The sequence below is a fragment of the Amblyomma maculatum genome, chromosome 11 (genome assembly GCF_055883805.1).
Source record: "Amblyomma maculatum isolate TAMU_Amacu chromosome 11, ASM5588380v1, whole genome shotgun sequence".
Lineage (NCBI taxonomy): Eukaryota > Metazoa > Arthropoda > Arachnida > Ixodida > Ixodidae > Amblyomma > Amblyomma maculatum.
This window is the reverse complement of record NC_139354.1, coordinates 136,395,608-136,421,413: the sequence shown is the minus strand read 5'-3', so window position 1 is coordinate 136,421,413 and position 25,806 is coordinate 136,395,608. Positions and strand designations below refer to the sequence as shown.

At 44.9% G+C, this 25,806-nt stretch overlaps 1 protein-coding gene across 5 annotated transcripts in view; it reads right to left on the bottom strand.

Annotated features, from left to right (window-relative positions):
• LOC146175042 (uncharacterized) overlaps positions 1 to 25,806 on the bottom strand; it is a 109,306-nt gene that overhangs the window by 67,263 nt on the left and 16,237 nt on the right. For all 5 annotated transcript variants that reach the window (XR_014702083.1, XR_014702082.1, XM_084584394.1 and 2 more), the window contains 2 exons: positions 24,309 to 24,365; positions 9,580 to 9,636 (listed from right to left, as the gene is read on the bottom strand). Coding sequence is in view for 3 of the 5 variants with exons in the window: in XM_084584394.1 (XP_084440520.1) it covers positions 9,580 to 9,636; positions 24,309 to 24,365 (114 nt within the window). In the remaining 2 variants the exon portion in view is untranslated. The remainder of the gene's footprint in view (positions 1 to 9,579; positions 9,637 to 24,308; positions 24,366 to 25,806) is intronic.

Sequence of the window (25,806 nt, the reverse complement as noted above, 5' to 3'; positions counted from 1 at the left end):
ATACCTCGTTGCACCAAAAGGCTATCGCTTCCCACCGCTTCGGTTATTAATGGGCCACATAAGGGCTACTGCCGCACGAGGCGGACTTATGGTTGTCCGATGGCGGAGCAAATTGCTGGCCTATCGGCGCAACTGTTTGGGCCGTGACCTCTTTTCCCAAGCATTTCACCCCAGAAAAGCCGAGCATCATGCCGGAGGAAAGCTTGTACCCATTGAAAACCCGTACCCGGCGGCACCAGGGATCGAACCCGGTAACTCCGGAATGCGAGGCGGATGCTCTACCACAAAAGCACCGCTGCGGGATCCGAGTACGACCTGCGGGATCCGGACTCGGTTTTTAACCGGGTTTTTGCTAAAGGCAGTCTGTGTTCGCGGCCGGCCAACACCTGCGGTCATTACCTGCGCCCGTCACCACCGCGCCGGGCTCTCCGATCCGGCGTACCAAACGCAGGTAAGCGTTACTCCTGCGCACTCCCGCCCGGGCCTGGTTCCTGCTGTCACCCTTCGCGGCCCGCTACCGATTTTTCGCCGCATTTGGAAGCTCCGGAATCCTGGAGCTGGGTGGCGTGGCGGCCGTGCCTAAGCCTATTAAGTCATGATGAGAGTTTCAGCTTAATGGTTTGCGGCGCGTCCTGATGCCGGTGAACACCACCGGCAACACACTCCCTCACCAGAACAGGAATTGGCCGCCCTGGTGCAGCAATTGGCCACAACCTCTAATGATTAGTTCTACAAAGCCACGGCACTCAGTCACCAACGGTGGTCAGACCTGTGAAAGAACTGGAGGTTCTAAGAATTTCTGGCTCCGCTGGACAGGCCTCCATTAGAAACTGACCCTGGCAACGTTTAACGCTAGAACGCTAGCAAGTGAAGCAAGTTTAGCAGTGCTGTTAGAGGAACTAGAGGGTTTGAAATGGGATGTTATAGGGCTTAGTGAGGTTAGGAAGCCAAATGAGGTATATACTGTACTGAAGGGCGGGCGTGTGCTGTGTTATCGAGGTTTACCGGAAGAGCGAGAGCTAGGGGTAGGTTTTCTTGTCTTGTCAATAAGTATATAGCTGGTAATATAGATGAATTCTATAGCAATAATGATAGGGCGGCAGGCCTCGTAATTAAGCTTAATAAGCGGTATAAACTGAAGGTTCTACAGGCCTACGCACCTACATGTAGTTATGATGACCAGGCAGTCGAAAGTTCCTATGAACATGTGAATTGGCAATGCGGAAAGGAAAGACGCGCTATATACTGTACTAATGGGCAACTTCAATGCCAAGGTAGGGAAAAAGCAGGCAGGAGATCAGGCAGTGGGTGATTATGGCATTGGTTCTAGGAATAGCAGGGGGGAGTTTCTAGTTGAGTTTGCAGAGCGCCATAACTAAAGATTCATGAACACCTTCTTCAGCAAACGTAAGAACCAGAAGTGGACATGGAAATGTCCTAACGGGGAGACTGAAAATGAAATTGACTTCATAATCTGTTCTAACCCTGTCGTTGTGCGGGACGTAGAGGTAATCGGGAAGGTGCGGTGCAGTGACCACAGGCAGTGGCGTAGCCAGAAATTTTTTTCGAGGGGGGCTGACGTTGCTGCTCAGCCTCCTCAGTATCGAGACACCTGTCGCCAACCTGTCACCTCTCAACTGCGCCATAAATTCTGCATGCCGGGATGCAAAGATTGCACGGAAGAATAGTACCATCCGGGGCTTTCGTGATCCATCGAGTATCCTGCACATAAATTGTTTCAGACGAAAATCATTCGTTTAATTTAACAATTTCAGAACTGAAAATTCTTCACAGGCAGTTTTTCAGCCATATACAATTAACATTAGCTCGAATACGTAGTGTTCTTGACGGACCCGCGGATGAAATTGTTCTCTGCACTCTCTCCAGTGTGCTTATAATTTTGATTATAATGCAGCATCTGCACTCTGACAAACTAAAGTGTTACGAACAGACGAGGACTCTCAGCAGACCACTTCAACATAAAAACACCTAGATTCAGTGCGAACAAGAGGCCCGAGAGGGAGAAGAAAGCGCGGCGTCAGAAGATCGAGTTTCGCCTGTGGAGGCTGCGCACGTGGCGTCACGCTCTCTCTTAGTTTTTTTTTTTATTATTATTATTTCCCCACGCATTCCATCTCTGCGTGCTTTATCAGCTTATTTAGTAGCATGGCTTGTCTCCTTTGTATGGTCCGATGGATGATTTCAGAAAACTAAATGCACCTTTCGCTTTTTTTATTCCCGCAGAAATCTCTTTTTGAGCGTGAAAAAGACATACTGGAGACAAAGTCCAGATTGATTTCCGGCTCTGGTAGCTGTTTTGGTCTGCGGTGTATGACAGTACAAAAAAATGTCGTGGGGGGCTAGAGCCCCATAAGCCCTCCCCCTGGCTACGCGCCTGACCACAGGATAGTAAGGTCTCGAATTAGTCTAAATCTGAAAAGGGAACGAAACAGGTTAGTAAGAAAGAAGTTCATCAACGAATTCGCAATGAGGGGGAGGGCTGAAGAGTTTAGGATCACGCTACAGAATATATATTGATACGTGGCAAGGTTTGTGCACGAAGGTTAGTTGAGGATGACACGTAAATGTAGAGGTGCGGAGACGGAGCGTTGAAGTATCAGAGGCCTGTTTGTCAGGAGAGAGTGGCAGGTCGAGATGAAGCAGTCCAGAAGAACAGTCAATGAGCGCGGAATGTGCAGTTAAAAAGTCGAGTCCTAATATAGCGTCGTGAGGGCGACTGGTGAGGACTGTAAGTAGGACAGGGATATGGCGGTCGGCAATGGTAATTCTCGCAGTACACATACCAATCACAGTAGCTGGGTTGCCATCAGCAACACGAACGGTAGATGAGGAAGCGGGTGGGAGGACTTTGTTGAGGCGTTAACGGAGTGAGGAACTGAGGATAGAAATGTGGCGCCAGTGTCAATAAGGGCAGAAACTGAGACTCCGTCTACAAAAATGTCAATGAGGTTACGTCCGGGTGCGAAGGTCAGTTCCGAGTTGACAGTCCGGGTCGGTAATGCAGCGTCACTCCCGGGCGCTGCACTCGCTAGTTTCCCGAGTGGGCGCCGGCGTATTATGCGGAGGAGTTGCGACGAGGCAGCGGTGAACGAGATCGACGAGACCGTGGAGATGGAGATCGGCTGGAGTGACGGACACTTGAGACGGCTTCAGTGTGAGGTTCATCTGGTTGAGGAGGGAAGTGTCTATGTCCATCATATGTGGGGCGGAGCTTTTCAGGTTGGCCAGGGAAGCGTCGAGGTCCGTTGTACTACCGACGGTCAGCATTGTAATAGGAACGAGGGGTGGGGAAGGTGCGACTGCGGCAATAACGGGAAGTGGGGCCGGCTCGACAGCAAATAAAACAAATTGGCCCGTCATCTGACGTGCGCCACTCTGCAGGATTTCGACTAACGTACCGACGTGGGGGAGCTTGGCTAGTGGTTGCAGCAGCCACTACAGGAACAGGATGCGATGGTGACGAGGGCGGTACGGGGTTGGAGGAAAGACCGACGTTGGAAAGTTGCTGTCGGACAACAGCCTGTATCATGGCCACGGTGTCAGGCACTTGATATGGGAATGATGTAGGAGCTAAGGCCCCGAGTTCTCGCCTTACGATCCAAGTCATTGTTGCGGACTGAGAAGGCAGTTGCAGAGGAGCCAGTTCATCGCAGGATAACGTGGCTGCCGTGTTCGGAAGGCGTTCAAAGCGATTTACCAGGCGTCGTTGTTTAGCCTGCTCGAATCTTCGGCAAACGTGAAGCACCGACTCGACGGTAGAGCAATCCATGCCGAAGAGAATGCTGAACGCGTCATCTGCGATGCCCTTGAGGATGTGCCCTACCTTTTCACTTTCCAGCATGGAGCTGTTCGCCTTGTGACACAACGCGAGCACGTCTTGAATGTAGGCCAAGTAGGACTCCGTGGTGGATTGGGTGCGAGACGAAAGTTCGGTTTTGGCTGCGAGAGCCCGTCCAATGGGCTTCCCGATTAAGTCGTGAAGCTTTTGCTTGCAAATTCCCCAGGTCACCAGCTCGTGCTCGTGATTTTGAAACCACGTGCGGGCGGTTCCCGCCAAATAGAATATCAAATTGGCCAGCATGATGATCGCGTCCCAATGATTGTTCCTGCTGCCTCGCTCGTATTCGTCCAGCCAGTCATCAACATCTGTTTTGTTTTCGCCATTGAAGATGGGAGGGTGGCGGATTTTTGTGAAGACGAGTGGCTGCGCCGATGTTGTTGCAGTAGTAGGAGCTGCCTCAGAGGTCGTTGTTGACGTTGTGATCACAGGTACGTGGCTACCACTGCGCAAATCCAGCTTTCGGCTGCTTACATGGATTTATGTGTGCACACGGGGATCTTTAGTCACCTCCACCAAGATGATACCTGGCAAGGTTAGTGCACGAAGGTTAGTTGAGGATGACACAGCATACAAAGCACAGAAGCATAGCAGCGTCAGCCTTATTCTAGCACTAAACGTTGCAACCACTTTGCCGTCTTCTGCGTCACTGTTAAGATCGTTGTCCAGCGATGCAGGGCATATATGTCACAATATTTAGCTCTAACCGACGATGACGACATTAGCCTGGAATCAATCAACAGTAATTTCAGAATATCATTACTGAGTGCGCTGTAGATGTAGCCGGTAGAATAGTTAAACAGGATGCCGGTAAGTTGTCTAAGGAGACGAAGGATTTTATGAATAAACGCCAGAGTAGGGAAGATTCCAATCCAACAGACCATTGGCAGAGATATCAAAGCTAATCAATAGGCGCAAAGTAGCCGATATGAGGAAGTATAACATGGAGAAAATTGAGCATGCTGTAAAGAACGGGAAAAGCCTTAAAGCGATGAAGATGAAATTGGGCATAGGCAGAAACAAGATGTATCCGCTAAGGGATAAGGCGGCCAATGTCTCTACAGCAGCCAACGAAGCCATCACAATAATGGCATTGGCGGTAGGAAAATGCACTCAGATGTTCCGCCAATGACGAAGGGCGAAGTTAAAAAAGCATTAGAAACTATGAATAGAGGGAAAGCAGCTGGAGGGGATCAGGTAACTATAGATTTGCTGAAGGATGGTGAGGATATCATGATAGAAAAACTGGCCGTCCTGTATACGCAATTTCTGGTGTCATCGACGATACCGGAACCATGGAAGAACAGAAACATTATCTTAATTCATAAGAAAGTGGACGCTAAGGATTTCAAAACTTACAGACCAATCAGGTTACTGTCTGTTGTGTATAAGGTATTTACCAAAGTAATCGCTAATAGTATCAGGGCAACTCTAGACTTTAAACAAGCAAATCATCAAGCAGGTTTTCGGAAAGGATACACTACTATCGATCATTATCCATATACCATCAAGCAGGTAATAGAAAAATGCTCGGAATATAAACAGCCTTATACATAGCATTCATTGATTACAAAAAAGCATTTCACTGAGTAGAAACCTCGGCGGTCATAGAGGCAATGCGAAATCAGGATGTAGACGTACGTGCAAGCACTGGAAGATATATATAGAGAGTGCACATCAACCATAGTTCTGCATAAGTCCAGTTCAGGTCGGTCGTTCAGTCATGTCCGACTCTTCGTGACCCTATGGACCATATCACGCCATGCTTTCCGGTCTCTCACTATCTTCCTAACATCACTTAGCTTCATCTGCAGCGCCTCGAGGATGCCATCTAACCACCGCGTCCGCTGCCTACGCCTTCTCCGGTGACCTTCAACCTTACCCAACATGAAATCTTTCTCCAGCAACTCCTCTCTTCTCATCAGGTGACCAAAGTAGCCGAGCTTTAGATTTAGAATTTGACCCTCCAATGAGCAGTCAGGGTTTATGGTCGACAATATAGACTGATTTGATCTTCTGGCAGTCCAAGGAATTCTCAAGAGTCTTCGCCAGCACAACAGTTCAAACGCGTCAATTCTTCGGCACTCAGCCTTCTTCACAGTCCAACTCTCGCATCTATACATCACAACCAAAGAAACTAACATAATAAAGCCTTAAGAAAGTAACAAAATTCCCCTAAAGAAAGGTGTTAGGCAAGGAGACACGATCTCTCCAGTACTATTCACAGCTTCTTCAGAAGAAATATTCAGAAACATGGAATGGAAGCGGTTTGTTACGGATATGGGTAGGTGGAGAATACCTCAGTAATCTGCGATTTGCTAATGACATTGCCTTGCTAACTCAGGGCATGAATAAAGAATGATTGATGAAACCTAGGCAGGAAAAGTAAAAAGGTAGGTTTGAAAATCGATGTGCAGAAGACTAAGGTAATGTTCAACAGCCTAGGAAAAGAACAGCAGCTTACGTTAGGTAGCGAAGCACTGGAAGTAGTAGCCTGATATGTCTATTTAGGACAGGTAGTAACCGAAGATGCGGACCATGAAAGGGAAATAACAAGGAGAATAAGACTGGGATGGAGCGCATTTGGCAAGCACTCGGAGATTATGGTAAGAGGAAAGTGTACAACAGTTGCATCTTACCTGTACTTCTCTATGGGGTCGAAACGCGGAAGCTAACAAAGAGGGTTCTACTTAAGTTGAGGACAACTTAGAGGGCTATGGAAAGAAAAATGGTAGGGGTAACATTAAGCGATAGGAAACGTGCAGAGTCGGTCCGAGAAATAACTCAAGTCACTGACATTCTACTGGAAAGGAAGAAGAAGAAATGGGCATGGACATGAAATGTAGCTCGAAGAAAGGATAAGCGATGGTCGCCTAGGGCAACAAAATGAATTCCAAGGGAAGGAAAGCATAGCAGGGGGCGCAAAAAATTAGGTACGCGGATAAGGTTGAAAACGTTGCAGGATTTAAGTGGATGCAGCTCGCACAGGACAGGGTTAATTGGAGGAATATGGGAGAGGCCTTCGCCCTGCAGTGGGTATAATGAATCTGAGGAGGATGATGTTATGGTGATGATGTCTTTTGAGCCGCCGATTGTGAACTGGGATAATAGCTTCTGGGAGTGGCTTTCGACGTTCCGTAATCTGAGTAGGTAGAAAGTTGTTGACGGATATTTTTAAATAATCACCTCTTAGGCACTACTATTTCTTTTAGCGCATTTTGTTTCTCGTTAGAGGAATGCATAGCTGAATATTGAGATGCAAGAATATGCTAGAAATTTTTCAATGATCACTTCGTGAACTTTTTAGGAAAGTGCATTCCAATGCGCCATAGTTAATTTAAATTGTTATATTAATTTATAATGTCTAGTCCAGAATGACCGTAGAATGGGTATGACGATGCTAAAGGCGCCTAAGAACAATACCCAATAGGTGTTCTTTCGCAATAATATCTTCTGCAGGTTGCTACTGTGGCAGAAAGGTATTGCGCGCTGTTAACGGCAATACTCCGATTTAATTCATCCTTGGGGCTGACCTTCAAGGTGGGAATGACTTATTTAAGGCTTTTTGCAAGCAACTTACGATATTTATCGCGTTCTACAAGATGTCGTAATTTAATCTAAACAAAAATAGTGTTCACGAAACATTTGCATGTCCGCATGAACGTGCACATCCTAAGCCGAAACGAAACGCAGCGAATACGTGGAAGTCCATAGATAATTGCACGCCACGTCTTCATAAGCATCGCCGCAACGTAAAGCACGTGGACAGTTGTGCTCCTTCGTGAAGTGTTTGAAGTAGGGCTGATGAACATCATGTTTTAAACGCTCTATCAGTGTATTCCATGTCCGTCGACGAGTAGATTTGTTTTTATAGGGGATATGTGCGAATAAGTGCTGGTCGACGCGAACCGAGCTCATGAGATTCACGTATTGAGCACGGTAGCAGAAGCCGGCAATGTGGCGTCCTGTAATGAGGACTCACCTCTAGTCTTGCACTCCGTTTCCTCCCTTTCATGCTTACCGAATAAGATAGTGCTATGTCTATCACTGCGAGCATAATATATGTGTTTAGGTCTTTGGAGCGGAAAATATCGCTTCCGCCACTACATACTCGTGAGGATCCGTTGCTTTTTGATGGAACCGCCAGGATCACAACCACTCAACCTCAGTAAATTTCGGTCAAAAAGTCGGAGGAGGCGGGCAACTATTGTAAGTTATTGTGCGCGTTTTCATGAGCGATGTTCGAGCCCTCTACAAAGGGGTGAAATGAAATTAGCTTGTTTGAAAAACTGCGTGTATTAGCCATAGTTGTTTTAGTAAACAGGCTACACTTCGTTCAGAATTTCCGTTTCGCCAGCACCGAGGGGTAAATTAACTGTTCTCTTGGCAACTTAACGGCAAGTGATGTACAGGTTTGAATATAGCGCTATTTGGCGACACGTCGAAAACCGCTTTTTAGCTGAAAGGGAAAATGGAGAGCTTGGGGGCATGTTGACTGCGGGCAACTGCAAAGTAATTTAGCCCCTTTTTGCTCTCTGCCGAAATATGAGAAAATGATACATACCATCTCTACGAGGTTAAACTAGAACTCAATGGTGTGAAAAAACAATAATGGCGTCACTTGGTTCGATTCTTTGGTTTCTTGTTATCTATAGTGGCTTCATTCCGAGCGGGGAGGGAGCCATTCTCATGAATCCTCCTCTGGTCACAAATCAAGTTGGGATAAACACTGTTCAGATAAGGGGCCTACGGGGCTAAAGCTAAAATTCATATAACAGGTACGGTGCGCCTGTTGAAGGCTTCTGTGAGGTTCTAGCAGTATTGGTTCTACGGCTTCGTCAGGTAGGTTCGCTACATGCACGGCTACCTTGCGCCTTCATGAGATAGTACATGGAGAGAAGTGCAGCCAGCTCCCCCCCAAAAAAGAGAGGGAACTAGATTGGATACTAGGGCCACAAGTGGCTCCCGAAGCAAAACTATTGGCCTCAAAGACTGCTATTAGGTACGCGGTACCTGCCGCGAGGAGAACTAGCATTGCTACAAGCTACCCATTACTTGAAGCTGAAAGTTTTTCAGATTCAGTTTCAGAAGCACCCCTTAATACCTTAATCATTGCCGCCACCAGTACACTCTTGTGAATCCCGTTTGCTGCTCTCGTGGCAAGAGAAATCGGCGCGTTTCAGCAGACGTACTCAATGGCATAAAAACTTCAAAATGCTTCATGGACAATACGAAGATTTGTCAACTCTTGCTACTGCGCAGCATCGCCTAGATGATGATATCTCACATATTTGGCGTGGGAATGAATACTGTAAACCCCGCGATGTACGAAATTTCGATGCGTGGAATACAGGAATATTGCCCATATCTGACTTTGAAAATATCTCCTTGAAAATATAATGCAAACCTATAGGTCTGGTGTTCGTGCTTATCGAACTCCCGTTCACGATAACATTACATATATGGACCGGCGCGCCGTGCCCCCGTAAGGCGCCTCTATCATAATACATGATACTTTGAATTAGTCTTAAGGCATTTCGTCCCGGCGCAATCTGCACATCTCTAAGTGCCATTGAAAAGAGCCACGAAACTACGTAGTTTTGTTTAAATCTAAATGAGTGAAACTCATTATGTGTTCAGTTTATGCAGCCACTTGAAAAAGTACTAATGACGTTTGTTGCAGACAATCAAGAGAGAAGAAACAGGCTCTTAGCACTCACCAGAAGAAACATCTGATCCACATTCTTGTGCCTCGGCACTTTCGTCTTCTTCACCATCTAAACACAAAAAGCTCATTTGATTGATTTACACTTCATTAATCTTCCCCGTTTTATTGCGAGATCCGAATGCATTCTGATGTTAGAGCCGCCATAGCGCTTCAGCGTTTGCGCAGTAACAGCGCTGATATTTCAGAAAAATAGCTGTGCGCACATTTTCAGAATAAAGCCTACTCTATTTACTGTGCAGTAACCCGAGGGTACCGTTATTCCTGTAGCCGGTGCAATACAATATATCCATCCTTGTGTTTTTGCTGACTTGCCTGCGGAGAATTATTTCACACAAAGCTGCTACTTAGTAGCGGCTGTACCACATCATCAGAATCCATATTTCTTATTTTTTGCTTTTAAATTCTGCAGGTGCTACTCAAACGATCTCCTTCGATTTAAGCACCTGTAAATTTTGTATATGATTGAAAATTTAGATTCAAATACAGAGCCTAAGAGCGTCCACGCCTCATGGCTTTTACCAAGAGGCCTTAAAATGACTGTTAAACAATACAATTGCAAATTATTCATCTTGATATTTTTTCTAGCGCACGACGCTTTGCATGCGACGCATGATGAAATGTAAGCTGCAACGCTATTTGATGTTCAGCTCAACGGCTAAAGTAATAGTGACACCAACTTTTAAGATACTATTGTACAAGACGTTCATTATTTCTGTACGGCCTGGGCAATATGCCTTTTCAAAGAAACAAAGGTGTTGCTGAATAAGAGGTACCTGGAATGCTGCCGATGCTGAAGTTTGGAGGCTTTAGGAGGGCACAGAATTAGCATGTGAGGGTTAGGAAAAAACAGTACGGCGACCAGTGAAATAAGGTTTATGTTGGCATTGAGGCACAAAAAGCAATGGGATGATACTAAAAAGGTCACTAAGCTAGAGCAATCGCCGCAAGGCCCGTAAAACGGGTTAAGATTACCCTCATTGAGAATAAACGTGTGTGAAGTTATTCTTATTAGGAAAGATTCGAGATGAAGCCTTGATGTCATTGTTTTTTTTTACGACGATTCGTGTCTTGCCCCAATGAAACTGGACTTTCTGCGTAACGGCAAGGTTTTCAATGGCGTTATTGCGAGTAGTTTAGTTCTGCGTAAGCGTTTCGTATAGCTTCCTGTTTGCCGACGTAGAAGCAGTTATCATCTGAGCAATGAATGGTGTAGACAATGCCTGCTAATGTCTCTTTCGGAAACTGGTCTTGCACATTCATAAGCTGTTGTCGCATTTCACTGAGTGGTATATAGGCTACTTACACTGCATAAATCGTAAAACAGGCGCGAGACACACGCTTGTTAGTAGAACATAGGGAAAGCAGCATGTTTCGTGGCATGAAGAGAGCTGTCCGGTTGTCGTAGTCGTGACAATTGACGTTCTGTTGACTTTAAGAAACGCCTTGGGTAACCATAGCTACCGAGACCATTCCGTTCACGGTGCGGCATCCACAGCTGCATCATTGGTGCTTGTACATATGCCTTACGCACGGTGCATTAAACTGATGAAAACTGCCCTTTTGCGCGCGGTAAGGTGTTCCGAACTGACATACAGGTGGCGGCCCCCGTGCGTGTCCCTTCTCCACACAGTAAATCAGAATTGTTTTCCTTTCGGTGAGAAAAAGACATCCAGGGAAGGTAAGCAGCCGTCCACCTTTTTGTACAACGTGAACAGAATGGCTTTTCAAGGGTCAAAAACTGGTTCACCGTTGCCTCATGAATTATCCAAAGAGGATTGTCGATGTAACGGAGGCAGAACCTTTGTGACGGGAGTGGTTAAATAGGCTTATGCCTGTCGCTTCAATGCTTTCATAGTAAAATTAGCGGCCGCCACCAAAATATAATTACGCATGGGCGTTGTGTAGACGCATTTGAAGACGTTTCCTCTAAAACAAGCACCGCAATGGTGCTGCAGTGCTTAGGGCACTTGGCTACTGTGCCAAAGAATGCGATCTTGATTCCTGGCCTCGGCGGCTGCTTTTCGATGGAGGCGAGAAGATAGGCGCTCATGTGCTGTGCGACGACAGGGGAGGATAACGTACCCCAGGTGGTCGAAATTTCCGGAGTCCTCCACTACGGCGTCTCTCATGGCCTTGAGTGGCTTTGGGACGTTAAACACCATAAGCCAAACCAAACCTTAAAAACAAAGTACGTATTGCTCAGGCAGAAAGCCAAACACCAGCGCAGGTACCGTACATTTATTGATAATCTTTTCGGTCATAATTATAGAGCACAGCGGTGCATTGATGGGCAGCTATGTAAGTCGGCACGGTGGCGAACAGGGACTTCATAACTTCACCTACTATACGTGGCTGTCTTCAATCAGGGTGTCATGGACCTTCTTAACAAATTTATATCAGTTATCAACGTATGTAGCCTCGCAGCTAGCAAGTGGAGAAAGAACAGAGTGTAAGAATATAGAAAGGCTTCACAGAAGGCACCGTGTAAAATCCATGATTGGTCGTATTGTAACCACTGATTTCAGTATTAGTGACACACTATAAAAAGCGGGGATAGAACCATTGTTACGTAGTAGCTTGTAGTAGAGTGGTTTACAGCTAGACAGAGTGGCCTGTAAAGAGGCGTTCTGGGAACGGCGCTTATAATCTTACTACGAAAGAACTGGCGCCACAAGCGATAACGTTCTTCAACATTCCCCGAAAGATATTTCTCCGTTAGATCGACGATTCTTGTTGCATAATTCTTAAGGACGCAGGAAGCCAGTGTTTTACACAGTTGGATACCCTGCAAGACGCCATTCAGTTCACGTTTCAAGGACAGATGGACGCAGTCCACCTCTCTTGGGTATCCCCGTCTCACAGGAATGCCAAAGTGGTCATTTTGCGTAATCAGGAGGGATAAGCTCAGGGGCCGTTACTAACTTTCAGTTCTGTGCATTCTGCTGTTCACAGAAGGGCATTTGTTAGAAGTTTAGTGCAGCATGCCAAAATAATATGAGGGACAAATCACGCAGCTGCGAACGCAGGAAGATTACGGAAAGATCTTGCTAGTTGTGGCTATCGCAGATACTTCATAAAGTAAACAAAACGACAACTGGCATGACCTCAACAACCAGATGCCCTTCTTCACACCAAGAAACGTGCTGCTATATTCCATATGTTCTGGAAAGAAGTGCGTGACTTGCCCATGTTTTACGAGATTACGATGTGTAAGAAGCCCATCTCTCTGCCAAGGAAACACTAAGATTAGAATCGGTGCAAAGAATAGATTCTATCACGTCTTCATCTCGAATCTCTCGCATTACAAAAAACATCTCACAAGCTTAATTTACAACGAGAGTAATCTTAGCCTGATTTACGCGCAATCCTTGCGGCGATTACTCTAGTATGGTAAAACACAAGCCCTTTTGGTGTCATTTCCTTGTGAATAAGACCTCCGTTCTTGGCGCCGAAACCTCGAAATAAAATTTCATTTGGCTTGTCGGCGTCTTTGTTCATTTAGATGTATCGCTCCCTACAAAGCAGATTCCGTAGTACTCTCCACTTCAAAGCAATATATAGTACTCATAGGTGCCATCATTTTGAAGTTAGCAATAAAGCAGGCAGGAGGCCACGAAGTACTATTATTTAGGATTTAGGAATAGCTGAAGGGTGACTACAGCAGGGCTCGCACAACGAGGTGGATTACGAAGCAGGACTACTTCTTTCCGCAAACGAAGAACTGCTGGCGGTCTTGGAAAAAGGTAAATCGCGAGTTAAAAATATATTACACTTCATATTGTGAACGTATACCGGCATCGTGCGTCACGCTGAAGGGATGGGCAATGTGACATATTGGAATGAGATTATGGTAAGCAGTCTTGAGAACGTTATAGAAAAAATGTAACGGACTACACATTAGTTCTAATTTCAACTTCAATGGCCACGCTTATGTGCAAAAGCAGGCCTCATTTTTAGCGTGTTTAAATTTTTTTGTCCTCGCGATTAGTTATTTCGGACAACTTGGTTTACGAACCGCATTTTTCAGGAACCGAGGTATGCATTCTGCCGTGGCGAGACTCTATTTCAAACACTACTTCAAACAATAATCGTGCAAGTTAGAAAAAATTAATTTTTTTTTGTAACAACGAATTACCTATAGGCACGACGAATCCGAAAAAGCATCCCGCTTCACCGAAAACGAAGCCCTCGGACAGCGCAACATGCTAGAGGCAGCCATGCGCGCAGTCGTGTGGTCAAATAATTTGACACAATTACGTCGTCAAGGACGCATCGCCCCAGCAGCATCTTTTCCAAACAAGTAATTGATTACGGGTAATCAATTACAGGAAAAACAATCGAATTTCTCGAAATGTGATTTTCTGAAATTGACCGATTTGTTACAAAAGAAATGCAATCGATTATAAGTAACAATATACGTACAAATCTGACTGAGATGTCTTGCAAAGCCTATATTTTAAGACGAAAAAGCAAACAAGCCACAATGTACCCAGCGATATGTTAGCGTGTGGTAAGCAGTGATTATGATGATTTATCAAACTCATTGTATTTAATGCTCAACCATCGGATGGTAATTTCATAAATAGCATTACGAAAAATATGAGAAAAGGAGACAGTAGGATGATGATTTGATGCAGAAGCGACAAGGCAATGAATCCTTTGACTTCATAAATAAAATAGAACTGGCACAGCTCCCATCTCAATCATTGGTAGTGTTGTAGTGGATATGGGAAAGAACAAAATATTGAAGGCAGCGAACATGTTCTCAAGGTCAGCTTGACCTAAACACGCAAAGAATTTGACTGCGCTCTCGAAGAGGCAAAGAAGGAAGGCTATACCAGCGGTGCTCTTCTAGACAAATATTTACGATAATTAAAATAATTATGGGAGGAATGACCAAGAAATCGGTGACGAAAAATAGAACTTCCCATCGATAATGATTCCGAAAGTGCTGGAACCTTAGCATGCAAAGCGATGGGAGAAAGCACCTACAAAGGGCAAAGTAACCTTAGATTAGTAGAATTTACGATGGGAGATTGTGCTTGAGATAAAGTCGGTAAGAGAGAGAGAGAGAAAATAGAATAGAAAGGCAGGGAGGTTAACCAGGTGATGCCCAGTAGGTTACCCTGCATGTTGAAAGGGGAACAAAGGGAGGAAAAAGACAGAAAGAGCACGAAGGGAAGAAGTCTGACGCGCAGTTAAAGTCTTCAACTCAACCCCGAGTCCTTTAAAAACTTAAGTAGCGCCTTCACTGATTTCCTTTGTGATGAAGGAGTCATCCAAGGCCCCAGAATCATTTTTTAAGTAAGAGCGCTAGAGTACAAGCGGCGTAGTGTAGCAGCCAGAAAAGTGTGCGCACACCCAAACTGAGGGCACTCGCAAAGTATCTGCGCGATAGTTTCAACACACCCACACTACTCACACTTTGGAGAGTCTTCCACGCCGATGAGATAGGAATATGCGTTTGTAAGCGCCCCTCGTAGCCACATGAGACACAACATTGCAGCATCACAGCGGGGGAGACCGAATGGTACTTGCAGTTGAGGTAACTGGTCAAATTGGTACGAGCAGGACGTCCACCCTCTAGGCGTAGACCATGACTGTCTTAACTCGTTTCGGGAGATCAGTCGAATGTGCCTTGCTGCGTCGGCGCTTGTCAATGGTATCTCGAAATGTCAGTTGTATCGGGAGCCGATTGAGCAGCATCGTTAGCTAAGTTGTTGCCAACAATTCCGCTATGGTCTGGTATCCACTGGTAGATTATTTTAGGACCTTCTTGTAATGCCTGATGGTGCAGATGTCGAACCTCCGTTACAAGTGGCTCATGGTCGACATGGCTCAGACCGACTGAAGACATTTTTGGACAGATGTGGAATCGCAGAACACAGCCCGCATTTGAGCACCTTGTTCAGATATATATTTACAGCAGCATGAATTGCGGCCAGTTCTGCTCCAGTAGAGGTAGTCTTTAGCGAAACTGGGTGGTAAATGTTTTCTTTTCTCGCAGGGACAACGGCGGCGCATGCAGAAGTGGTAGAGGTTTTTGAGCCATTTGTATATACGTGAATGTGGTTCCAATAGTCCTTGTGTAGCATGAACACTGTCAGTTGTTCAAAGGCTAGCATTAATAAGTTGGATTTCTTCGATATACCCGGAATAACCAGGCGCGCACATGGGAGCTGCAGACGCCACAGTGGTGATGGAGGTCGGTATGCCGGAGTGAACTGTTTTGGGATGGGAGACTGGTGCGTTGCTGTGTTTTTTTCAAATGCAGAATACGGTCTTCGCAGAGGCATCTTCGCAAGGTGATGGTGCGGACCCTTGAAATATGTCGTACGTGCATCTGCAAAGAGTCTAGAACAATATACGCTGAAAGCGGATGGTCTGTGGCGAGTGAAATACTTCCCAGTGTTGATGCGCTCCGAGGGAGGCCCAGGCATGTGCGAAGTGCCTGACCTTCTACTACCTGGAGGGCACACAAATTAGTCATGCACGTGTTTGAACGCACGAGCGTACTCTTCCGCAGGAATCCTAAATATAGGGCTCTGTACAACTGCAGCACTTCATGTACTGACGAGCCCCATGATTTTCCGACAAGAAAGCGGAGTAAATGAGCGATGGAGGTTAGATTTTTCTTTTTTTTAATTGGGTGCAATGCGAGCTCCATGATAGAATACGTTCTATAGAAATCCCTAAGAAATGAGGAGTTTTGTAGTGAGAAATATTATGACTGTCAATGCATACCGGATATTGATTCATAGATTTGCGAGTAAATGCCACTAGCGCACACGTTTCCACTGAAACGCTCAGACCGTGTTTCTGAAGATAAGTTACTGTTGATTACAAAAAGTTTCTCGGTCAGTTGGTACATCATTTTCAACAGAAACAGAGAGCGCTAAAACTGGACAGAGAAGTAATATAACACAAAGATACAGCGCTAACAACTGAAGATTTATTGCATTGCTCGCAGTAAATACCAGAATAGTGAAAACTAAAAAGAGAAGGCGAGGAGTGTTGTGTGGTGTATTCTGTGCGTCTGTGTGTTGTATTCTTTCTCTGTACAATTCTAGCGCGCTATTTCGGTTAATATCTTTGATGCTTGTTGAAGTCTTGTACGAACCTGGAGGCGCGTCACTGAGGAGGTTCAAATGCAGATGTCATCGGCATACATTGACATCTGGACGGCGGAAGGGAGGTTTTCTGGGAGGGCGATGGGTGTTAGATTAAAAAAAATTAGGACTGAGCACATACACTGCTGAACACCACGGTGGGTATAATACGCTTGAATCGAGCCACCTTCACACTGAATAAAAATTGATCTTGTCAGATAATCCTCTTTAACACAAACAGCCGACCACCGATGCTCACAGTTTCCAGCGCATCAAAGGTGGCTTCATGGGCCTCGTTGTCGTAGGCACCTTTGACATCAATAAAGAGTGCCACGCACAGACGTTTCATTCGTTTCTGTTGTTGAACCGTAGACACAAGCTGAATGACGTTGTCAATAGAGGAGCGACCCCACCGAAAGTCAGCCATTGCTTTGGGGTATATTGTATAGTGCTCGAGGTACCACTCAAGGCGTTTAAAAACCATTCTTTTCCATGACCTTTCCCATGCAACTGGCCAAAGCTATGTGCCTGTAGGATGTGAGCTCGAGCGCAGATTTCTCTGGTTTTAGTAGGGGTGACAGCCGACTAGATTTTCATTGCTGTGGAGCATCATTGTCGAGCCAAAAGCTGTGATAAAGTTTGAGGAACTCTACCCACGCATCGTTGCCAAGATGGGACAGCGCAGCGTATATGCTTCCATCTGCTTCTGGTTGGTACAAACGCCTACATCTGGCAACAGCAGAATCGACTTCCTTGCGAGAAATAATGAAATTCATTTCTGATTCCCGTGATGCAGCAGGAACAAGCTGAAAAACCGAGGTGGTCTTCGCACCCGGAAACCAGTTGCTACCTCTATCTGTTCACGATCTTTATATACAGCCAAAACAAGAAATGGCTGACTTTGCTGTGGAGACGTGCGAATGCCCCGCACAGTCCGCTGGATGAGGGACATGGGCTTTCCGGGATCCAGTTGCTGCCAGAAAGAGTTCCAGCGCTGATCCCCAAGTCTATCCATTCTTCGCTTGATTTTTTTTTCTGCATGCGTCCAGCCACTCCCAGATCAGTTAAGTACTTGGTTCGTCTGTATCGTCTTTCTGCTTACCGCAGAAGAGCACCTAAGCATTGTAATTAGATGACAAAGACACAGCGTATTTATTTTAGATGAAGAGATGTGTTTACTTGAAGCAGTCATAGCATCAAACATAGTAGTCTCCTCTAAACTGCCAGTGAAGGCGTCTTTGCATGCCTCCTCCATACACTTTTGAAATGTGGTCCAGTCGATGTCCACAAAATCCACGGAGCTCGTTGCCATTTTCTTCGGAATTGCAGAAAAAAATATGAGCTACGTTTACTTTATAAAAACGCTTTTAGAGCCTGCGGCGTAAGTAGGAGGAAACTGGGAAGCTCCGCCTAGGTTGACACAAGCTTACAAGGGAGTGCAACTATGACAGTGACAGTACCATGATAACTAGAGCCCTTATAAGCATTCTTTCTGCCAAACACGAGGGTGATGGCAGTGGACAGCATCACTTGAGAAGGTCAGAAGTGCGGACAAAAAATATGTGTACGCTGAAATTCGCCCTGCACTAGATGTGGAGCGCTTTGAAAACCACCTTTTCATTGCTCGAATGCTTTAAACGTTTTTGTTTCAATTTGGAAAAGAAGGCGCAGCTTTTATCTCTTCGCTGTTAACTCTGCCATTTCATCCCACGAATAGTTTTGCATTTTTTTGTGTAGGTTGACGTTTTTGGAAAAAAAGGCGCAGCATTTCACGCTTCAGCAGACAATGCGTATGTCGTCGGTACTCATTCCTATAGCAAAATAGCTTGCAACTGGGCTAGACGATTGATATAAAGAAGGAAGTACGAAGATGGATATATATGACTAGAAGATAGACGAGAAGCGAAAGAGTAGATACCATCGTGCACGCTACACAATATACAGTTGCTTAAATTATATGGTACAAAATCACGCGCGTATTTTCTGTGATATCGCTTTCCACATATTGGGTTACAGCGACGCTGGTGGCTTTACGACTGAATGAGCCATATATGCTTCACGTAATACTTTTTGATCCTGTGAGGTAAGCCATCTTGAATTGGCATAGCACGAATCAAGTCGCTAAAATTTGACAAACACTGATCCGAACCTGATGTTCTTTCCCAAATTTATCTTGTGGGTTTTGAAAGCTGAGCCGTTTTGAAAACTTGCTGCTTTAAACATGTTCCGGATGAAAACGAATTCCCAAATAACCTCGTTCACAATTCTACACAAATCTACAAATGCATGTACGGTCATCATATTGATGGAAATATCAAAATAGAACAAACTACTAATATAAAGTGATCCCTTTCGAGTGCAGGCAGTGATCACCTTCATGGATCACTGCCTTGTTGTGGCGGAGGGGCTTGCAAAACTCGATGAAGTCGTGAGCTCTGCTGTGTAGGGCCACCCAAGATAGACAGGTCACGGCAGAGAGTTTTGACAAAATGTGATTCACTTGAAAAATAATGGCAACCCACTCCAGTATTTCCTGCCAAGAAAACCCTATGGCCAGTCACAATGGCATTAATGATATAGCGGAGATGAGCCCCCCAGGTTGAAGTCCCACATGTTACTGGGGATGGACAAAGGGCGATTCCTAGTAGCGCCAGGACGAATGAAGAGGCTGCTCTAAAGCCAAAAGGAAGCTTAGTTGTGGATGTGTCGGGAAGTAACCGAGAGGTACGATGTTGCAAGGAGATATATCACATAACAATGTGGAATGTAAGATCTATGATGCAAGGTAAACTGGATGTCGTCAAGCGAGAAATGGGCAGATTGAACATTGATATCTTGGATATCAGCGAGCTCAAGTGGACCGGAATGGGAGAAATATAACTCCGGCAACCATTATGTCTTTTATTGTAGGCACGAATCCAAGAGAAGTAATGCGGTCGCTCTCATAGTAAACAGAAGAATGGGCAAAGCAGTGCTTGGGTACAACCCCAAAATTGACCGAATGATTTCACTTCGGATTCAAGGTCACCCTTTCAGCATAACAGTTATCCAAGTCTATGCAACAACCACTACTGATGAAGAAGCTGACGTGGAGATATTTTATGCGGACCTGTAATGCCTTTTAGACCACACTCCATCTTCAGACGTCGTTTTTCTCATAAGAGACTGGAAGGCTAAGGTCGGGAGTGAAGAAATATCCGGAATTACAGGCAAGTTCGGTCTTGGTGAGCCAAATGAAGCTGGGCAGAGGCTAGTAGAGTTCTGTCAAGAAAACAACCTGACCATAGCGAATACACAATTTCAACAGCACAGCAGGCGAAAGAACACACGGACTTCACCGGACGGTCTGTACAGGAATCAGATTGATTATATTCTTTGCCGGCAGAGATAGAGAAGCGCTATAGAAGCAGTAAAAACAAGGCCTGGGGCCAATTGTGGCACCGATCATCAGCTTCTTGTTGTCAAAATTAAGCTTCGATTGAGGAAAACGCAGAAAACTAGAAGGCCTTTCAAGTATGATCTGGATCAAATTTCATCAGAATATGCTGTGGAAGTGAGGAATCGATTTCAAGAATTAGATCTAGAAGACAGAGAGCCTCAAGAGATGTGGACTGATGTTCGTGATATAATACAAGAAGTTGCTACTAAAGTAGTTCCAAAATAAAAGAAATGCAAGAAAGCAAATTGGTTTTCTGAAGAGGCTTTGCAAATAGCTAAGGAAAGGAGGGTGGCAAAAGTTATGGGGGAAAGAGAAAGATGCAAGGTTCTGAATGCGGATTTTCAGAAAATAGCAAGAAGACATAAGAATGCCATGCAGTTGAAGACAACAGCCAATTAAGGAACACAAGAGCTCTGTATAAGACTATCAAATATATCAAAGGAAGCTTCTGTGCTAAGCTGGGCGTGATAAAGGACAAACGAGGCAAGGACCTCACTGAAGCCTCAAAGTTAAAGAAGAGGTGGCAGGAATACACAGAAAATCTGTACAAGAAGGACCCGAATGTACAAACCCAACATAAGACGGTTGTGATTACTGATCTCGAGCCGGGCATCCTGAAGAGTGAAGTTGAATGGGCCTAGCCAGCCTTGCTAAGAACAAAGCTAGCGGAATTGATGGCATTTCAGCTGAATTGCTTCAAAACCTCAACCATGATGCTGTTAACATTCTGCATACATGATGTCAAAAGATTTGGACGACCCTGCAGTGGCCACAGGATTGGAGGTGGTCAGTTTACATCCACATTCCAAAGAAAGGCAGTGCTAAAGAGTGTTCCAACTACCGCATGATTGCGCTTATTTTGCGTGCTAGCAAGGCGATGTTGAAAATCCTCCAAGGTAGGCTGCACCAGTATGTGGATCGGGAACTTCCGGACGTGCAAGCTCGGTTTTGCAAGGGCAGAGGAACTTGAGACCAAATTGCCAACCTTCGCTAGATCATGGAAAAAGCAAGAGAGTTCCAGAAACCCATCTACTTCTGCTTTATTGATTATGCGAAAGCGTTTGACTGCGTAGATCACAGCAGATTGTGGCAAGCTCTCCAAGAGATGGGAGTTCCAATTCACCTCATCTGTCTCCTCAGGAACCTGTATGAAGGGCAAGAGGCCACAGTCAGAACTGGGCATGGGCTTACTGATTGGTTTCCGATCGAGAAAGGAGTGAGGCAGGGCTGCATACTGTCGCCCTGCCTATTTAACCTATATGCAGAGTGCATCATGAGGAAGGCCGGTCTGGACGAGTCTTCAGCTGGAGTGAAGGTTGCTGGAAATCCTATGAACAACCTTAGATATGCGGATGATACCACTTTAATGGCAGAAAGTGAAGTGGACCTCAAGAGACTTCTGATGCGCGTACAAGAAGAGAGTGAGGAGTTTGGGCTTAAACTGAACATTAAAAAGACAAAGATCACGGCGTCTTGCCCTATCAAGTCCTGGAGCATCAAGAGACAAGAAGTGGAAGATGTGACAGATTTTCTCTTCTTGGGCTCCAAGATTACCCCGGAAGGAGACTGCAGCCATGAAATTAGGAGACGCCTGCTTCTGGGAAGGAGAGCAATGGTTAGCCTTGACCGCCTAGTAAAGAGCAGAGACATTAATCTGCCAACCAAGATCCGTATAACTCGTGCTATGATCTTTCCAGTTGTGATGTATGGATGCGAGAGTTGGACTGTGAAGAAAGCTGACCGCCGAAGAATTGACGCGTTTGAATTATGCTGGCAGAAACTCTTGAGAGTTCCTTGGACTGCCAGAAGATCAAATCAGTGGATACTGTCGACCATAAACCCTGATTCTGATGTTGAAGCTCAAGTACTTTGGTCATTTGATGAGAACAGAGGAGTCGCTGGAGAAAGATTTGATGTTGGGAAAGGTTGAGGGTCGCCGGAGAAGGGGTAGGCAGCGAACGCGATGGTTAGATGGCAGCCTCGAGTCGCTGCAGATGAAGTTATGTGATGTTAGGAAGATAGTGAGAGACCGGAAAGCGTGGCGTGGCATGGTCCATAGGGTCACGAAGAGTCGGACACGACTGAACTGAACTGACTAATATAAAAATGAAAATAAATTTTTTGTCGGCCTCAATGAACAGGAAGCCCAGTTTTCGACTCTTATTAAAATGTTGAGAGCAATGGAAAAGCTTCTGGAGAACTATATATTACACAGGTTGTTTTGTGCACGCTATTGAGTCGCACGAATATCTTTTTGGTTGAAGCGCATCTGTCGTGTTGTGTTTGTGACTGCTAGAGGTCCAGACAATTTAAGACGCCTCCTGGCTCGGAACGATTGGAATTGGCAGGAGGTCTGCAGGCTAAAGCAGGACGGATGTTCTGTTGAAGAGCAACGAAGCCAGCTGCAGGAAACCTTCTTCATCGGAGGGGCTCCTGATCCCTACAGAGACATCCGCAGCGTGGCTAGCGGTACGTACAAAGACAACATATATCTGTGAATACCACGTGCAACCGCAGCTTGCGGTAATGACCAAAATGGCCAAATGGCGGCTATGAAGCAAAAGGCCTGTAGTGGCGGTGACAGCTGGGAATAAAAGGGCAGCAAAGATCAATTGACATTTTGGCAGAGAGACAGACCACGAGGATGAGAAAGGACTCCGAATGACGCACACATGAGACGTTGAGACATGTTAACCGATGCGAGATGCCACACACTGAGTGCAAAGACATTCTGCATGCCACAACTATAATTAGTGTAATCATCATTATGTTTTGTTTATATGAATCCAACGGGAGATAAGACCTTAGAAAGAAGAGAAGAGCCGCTTTTTGCACAGGACGGGCATACTAAGTGGCAAGAAACTAAAAGAGACAGTGCACTCTGCAAAAATGCAATATGCGTATGCAAATATCTTAATGCACAGGGCAAGGATAACAAAGGAAAAATCGCCGCTCTCGGCACTTGATTTGCGGCACCGTCGTAACCCTTAGCCATGTAACTTCTTAAAGACGCACGCTGTCTACCACGTAATCACGCATTCCTGACATAAGGATTGCAGCAGTACACGTTTGCTTGATTTCTTATCCGTTCTGTCCAAAGAAGGAGAGGTGTTTATAAACTATTGAGAATTGAAATAAACTAAATACTTTAGCCGACATGATATAGCACCTTTGTTCTTTGTTCGTCTTCGGTGGCCCTGTTTTGTAGCAAGATTGCTTTCACTTTGAGGCTGTCAGGAAGACTTTCTCTAAATAACACAGCTGTGACGTGACATTTCAATCGTCGTTCAGCTGGTTTAAGTTGTGGTTTCATGGTAGGAAGAAATTAGTGTTTGAGAAAACATTGAAGCATTTGAGAAAACAGCTGTCACGGACGTAAGTGAACAGTCTTGTTCCGTCTCTCGGGAAAATGGGCGGAGGTGGCTTATTTACTGCGATCCGAGACATCAGACTAAAGGAGGAAAGCCCTAATGTATTTAACGTGTGAATTTAAAATGATCAGCTGGTGATGGGTTTACGTCCTGAGGTCCTATACCCAAAAGAGGAAATAGCGCTTAGAAAACTACGCTTACACTACAACACTGCGAGCGTCGATACTGCGTCTGTGAGGAGGGAAACCAATATGAAGCACTTATCTCTTTATAAGGAGTTTTCGGCCAGGCCTGTTAAGAACGGCATTTATCTTTCTTCTTGAGAATTATTCGTCTATAAATGAAGCTTCCATTCACTTCCCTTAAATACGAAAAAAAAAACGTTTGCAAATTGGTTTAGGTAATTTATTATTACGTAAAGCTTTAAAACTAACCACAACGTTTACTTAAAATGCAGGAGAACAGTTTCGAAATTAATTAAGCATACAAAGCCCGCCATGGTTCTCTTTCGACCTTAAAGTATTGGCCACGAAATTTTAAACTTCCGGCTTCGCTGATTCTCCTGTGCCTAAACATTGCATGCCGCAAACGCCCCCGAAATTGGAAAAACTCTTTTATAAAACCACAGTGTATCAGCAGGCCACCATTGACGAATTGGTGTATCAATATATACTATGTATTTGTGTCTTGTGAGTCACAATGCGACTGTGGAAAGAGAACCAGGCTACTGCTATTTTGCAGCACTGCAGTCTTGATGCTTCGCAATCCAGCGTGATTATGTCTGCTGTTTCCGAAAACTTACCGTCATAAGTAGGAGACGTATAATCATTTGACTGTAGGCTGGTGGTCATCTCATCACCTAGAGAAAGAAAAAGATGCATAAAAATTGGCCATAAAGGGGTCAGTCTAAAATATTTGGTTTGCTTGGCTGATTGATTCACCACGTCTGTGTAATGGAACAAAACGAACGGCTATCCGCCATTTGCTTAAGCTTGATATTGGTCACATATATTTCGTATCAAAATGACTTCAATATCCAATTTGTGCGAAGATTACCATATGCTGCGTTTACTGAGCTAAGTGTTAAGGCGAGCATTGACGGCTTAAATGAACGAGCGTGCGTGGTCAGGAGATCCCCCAGCACAGTCCGGACACGAAGCTATCTTCGCCGTCATAAAGTAGAACGGGGTCGGAAAGCATGACGTTGAGCACCTTTAAATGTTATCATAATCACCTAAGCAGCTCAGCGAGCCTCTCCCAAGCATTGTGTTGATCAGCCGTGCATGCAGTGAAAAACATTTGCCGCTAAAGGCTTTCATACCCCTCTCGTGAACAATACGGTATGTGAAAGAGAGAGCACTAAACGACTGCATTATTATTAACGTAACTGCATTATACTTCACTATTAGTTTCACAGACATGTTCAAGACAGACATGTTCAAGACTTTATATTGTTCAAGCAACAGACCTTGCTCTTCACAGATATTGTACCTTGATTCTTCAATCTATATCAAACCAGATAAGTATGCCTAAACACCGGAGTGAGCATGAGAAACGTGTCCGCAAAATGTGAAAGCAAAACATGTAAGCAATATGGAAGCAAAATGTAACGTGTGATACGGAGTCAGATTAGGATTAGTCTGGTAGCCATAACTGTGTTTACAATTACAAGTGGTAATAAATGTTATGTAATGCCTAGTCATGTCGTGGGAGTCATTGTAGTTAAGTCATCAGTCCTATTCGCTTGTCATGACACAGTCAGTTCGGAGATCTAACGTGCATGAATATGAAGCTTATGAGTTGTGTAAATCATGACCATGAATAGTGTCTAGTCATGCCTTTCAAAAGTCCTAAGTCATGACACTGAAGAGGTACCAAAGACGACTGGGAGTTACTAAGAGGAGCCAAAGCACATGCTCGCGAACTTCTCTAATGCACCTCTCTGCAATGCTCTTACAATTTTTTTTTATTTATTGAACCTAATTTCTCCTTCAGGGATACTTGCTACAAAGGTGTGGAAAGGCTGTATAGAAAAAAAAGCTTTATACATGAATACCCAATTACATGCATTCAAAAATGATACAGTCTGTGACAAACTGCAACAGGTAAAAGTGGCAAGGCTAATTCAGGAGATATTTAGTCAGATGATTAGAAACAATAACAACAAGTGTAAGTGAAAGATTGTCTATGACTTGGACATGAAAAAGGAAATCTTATCCCATTATAACTTAGAAGAAGCATACAATGAGATATCACCCGATAGAGAAACAAGAAAAAGTGTTAACATTCTAATATGTTCA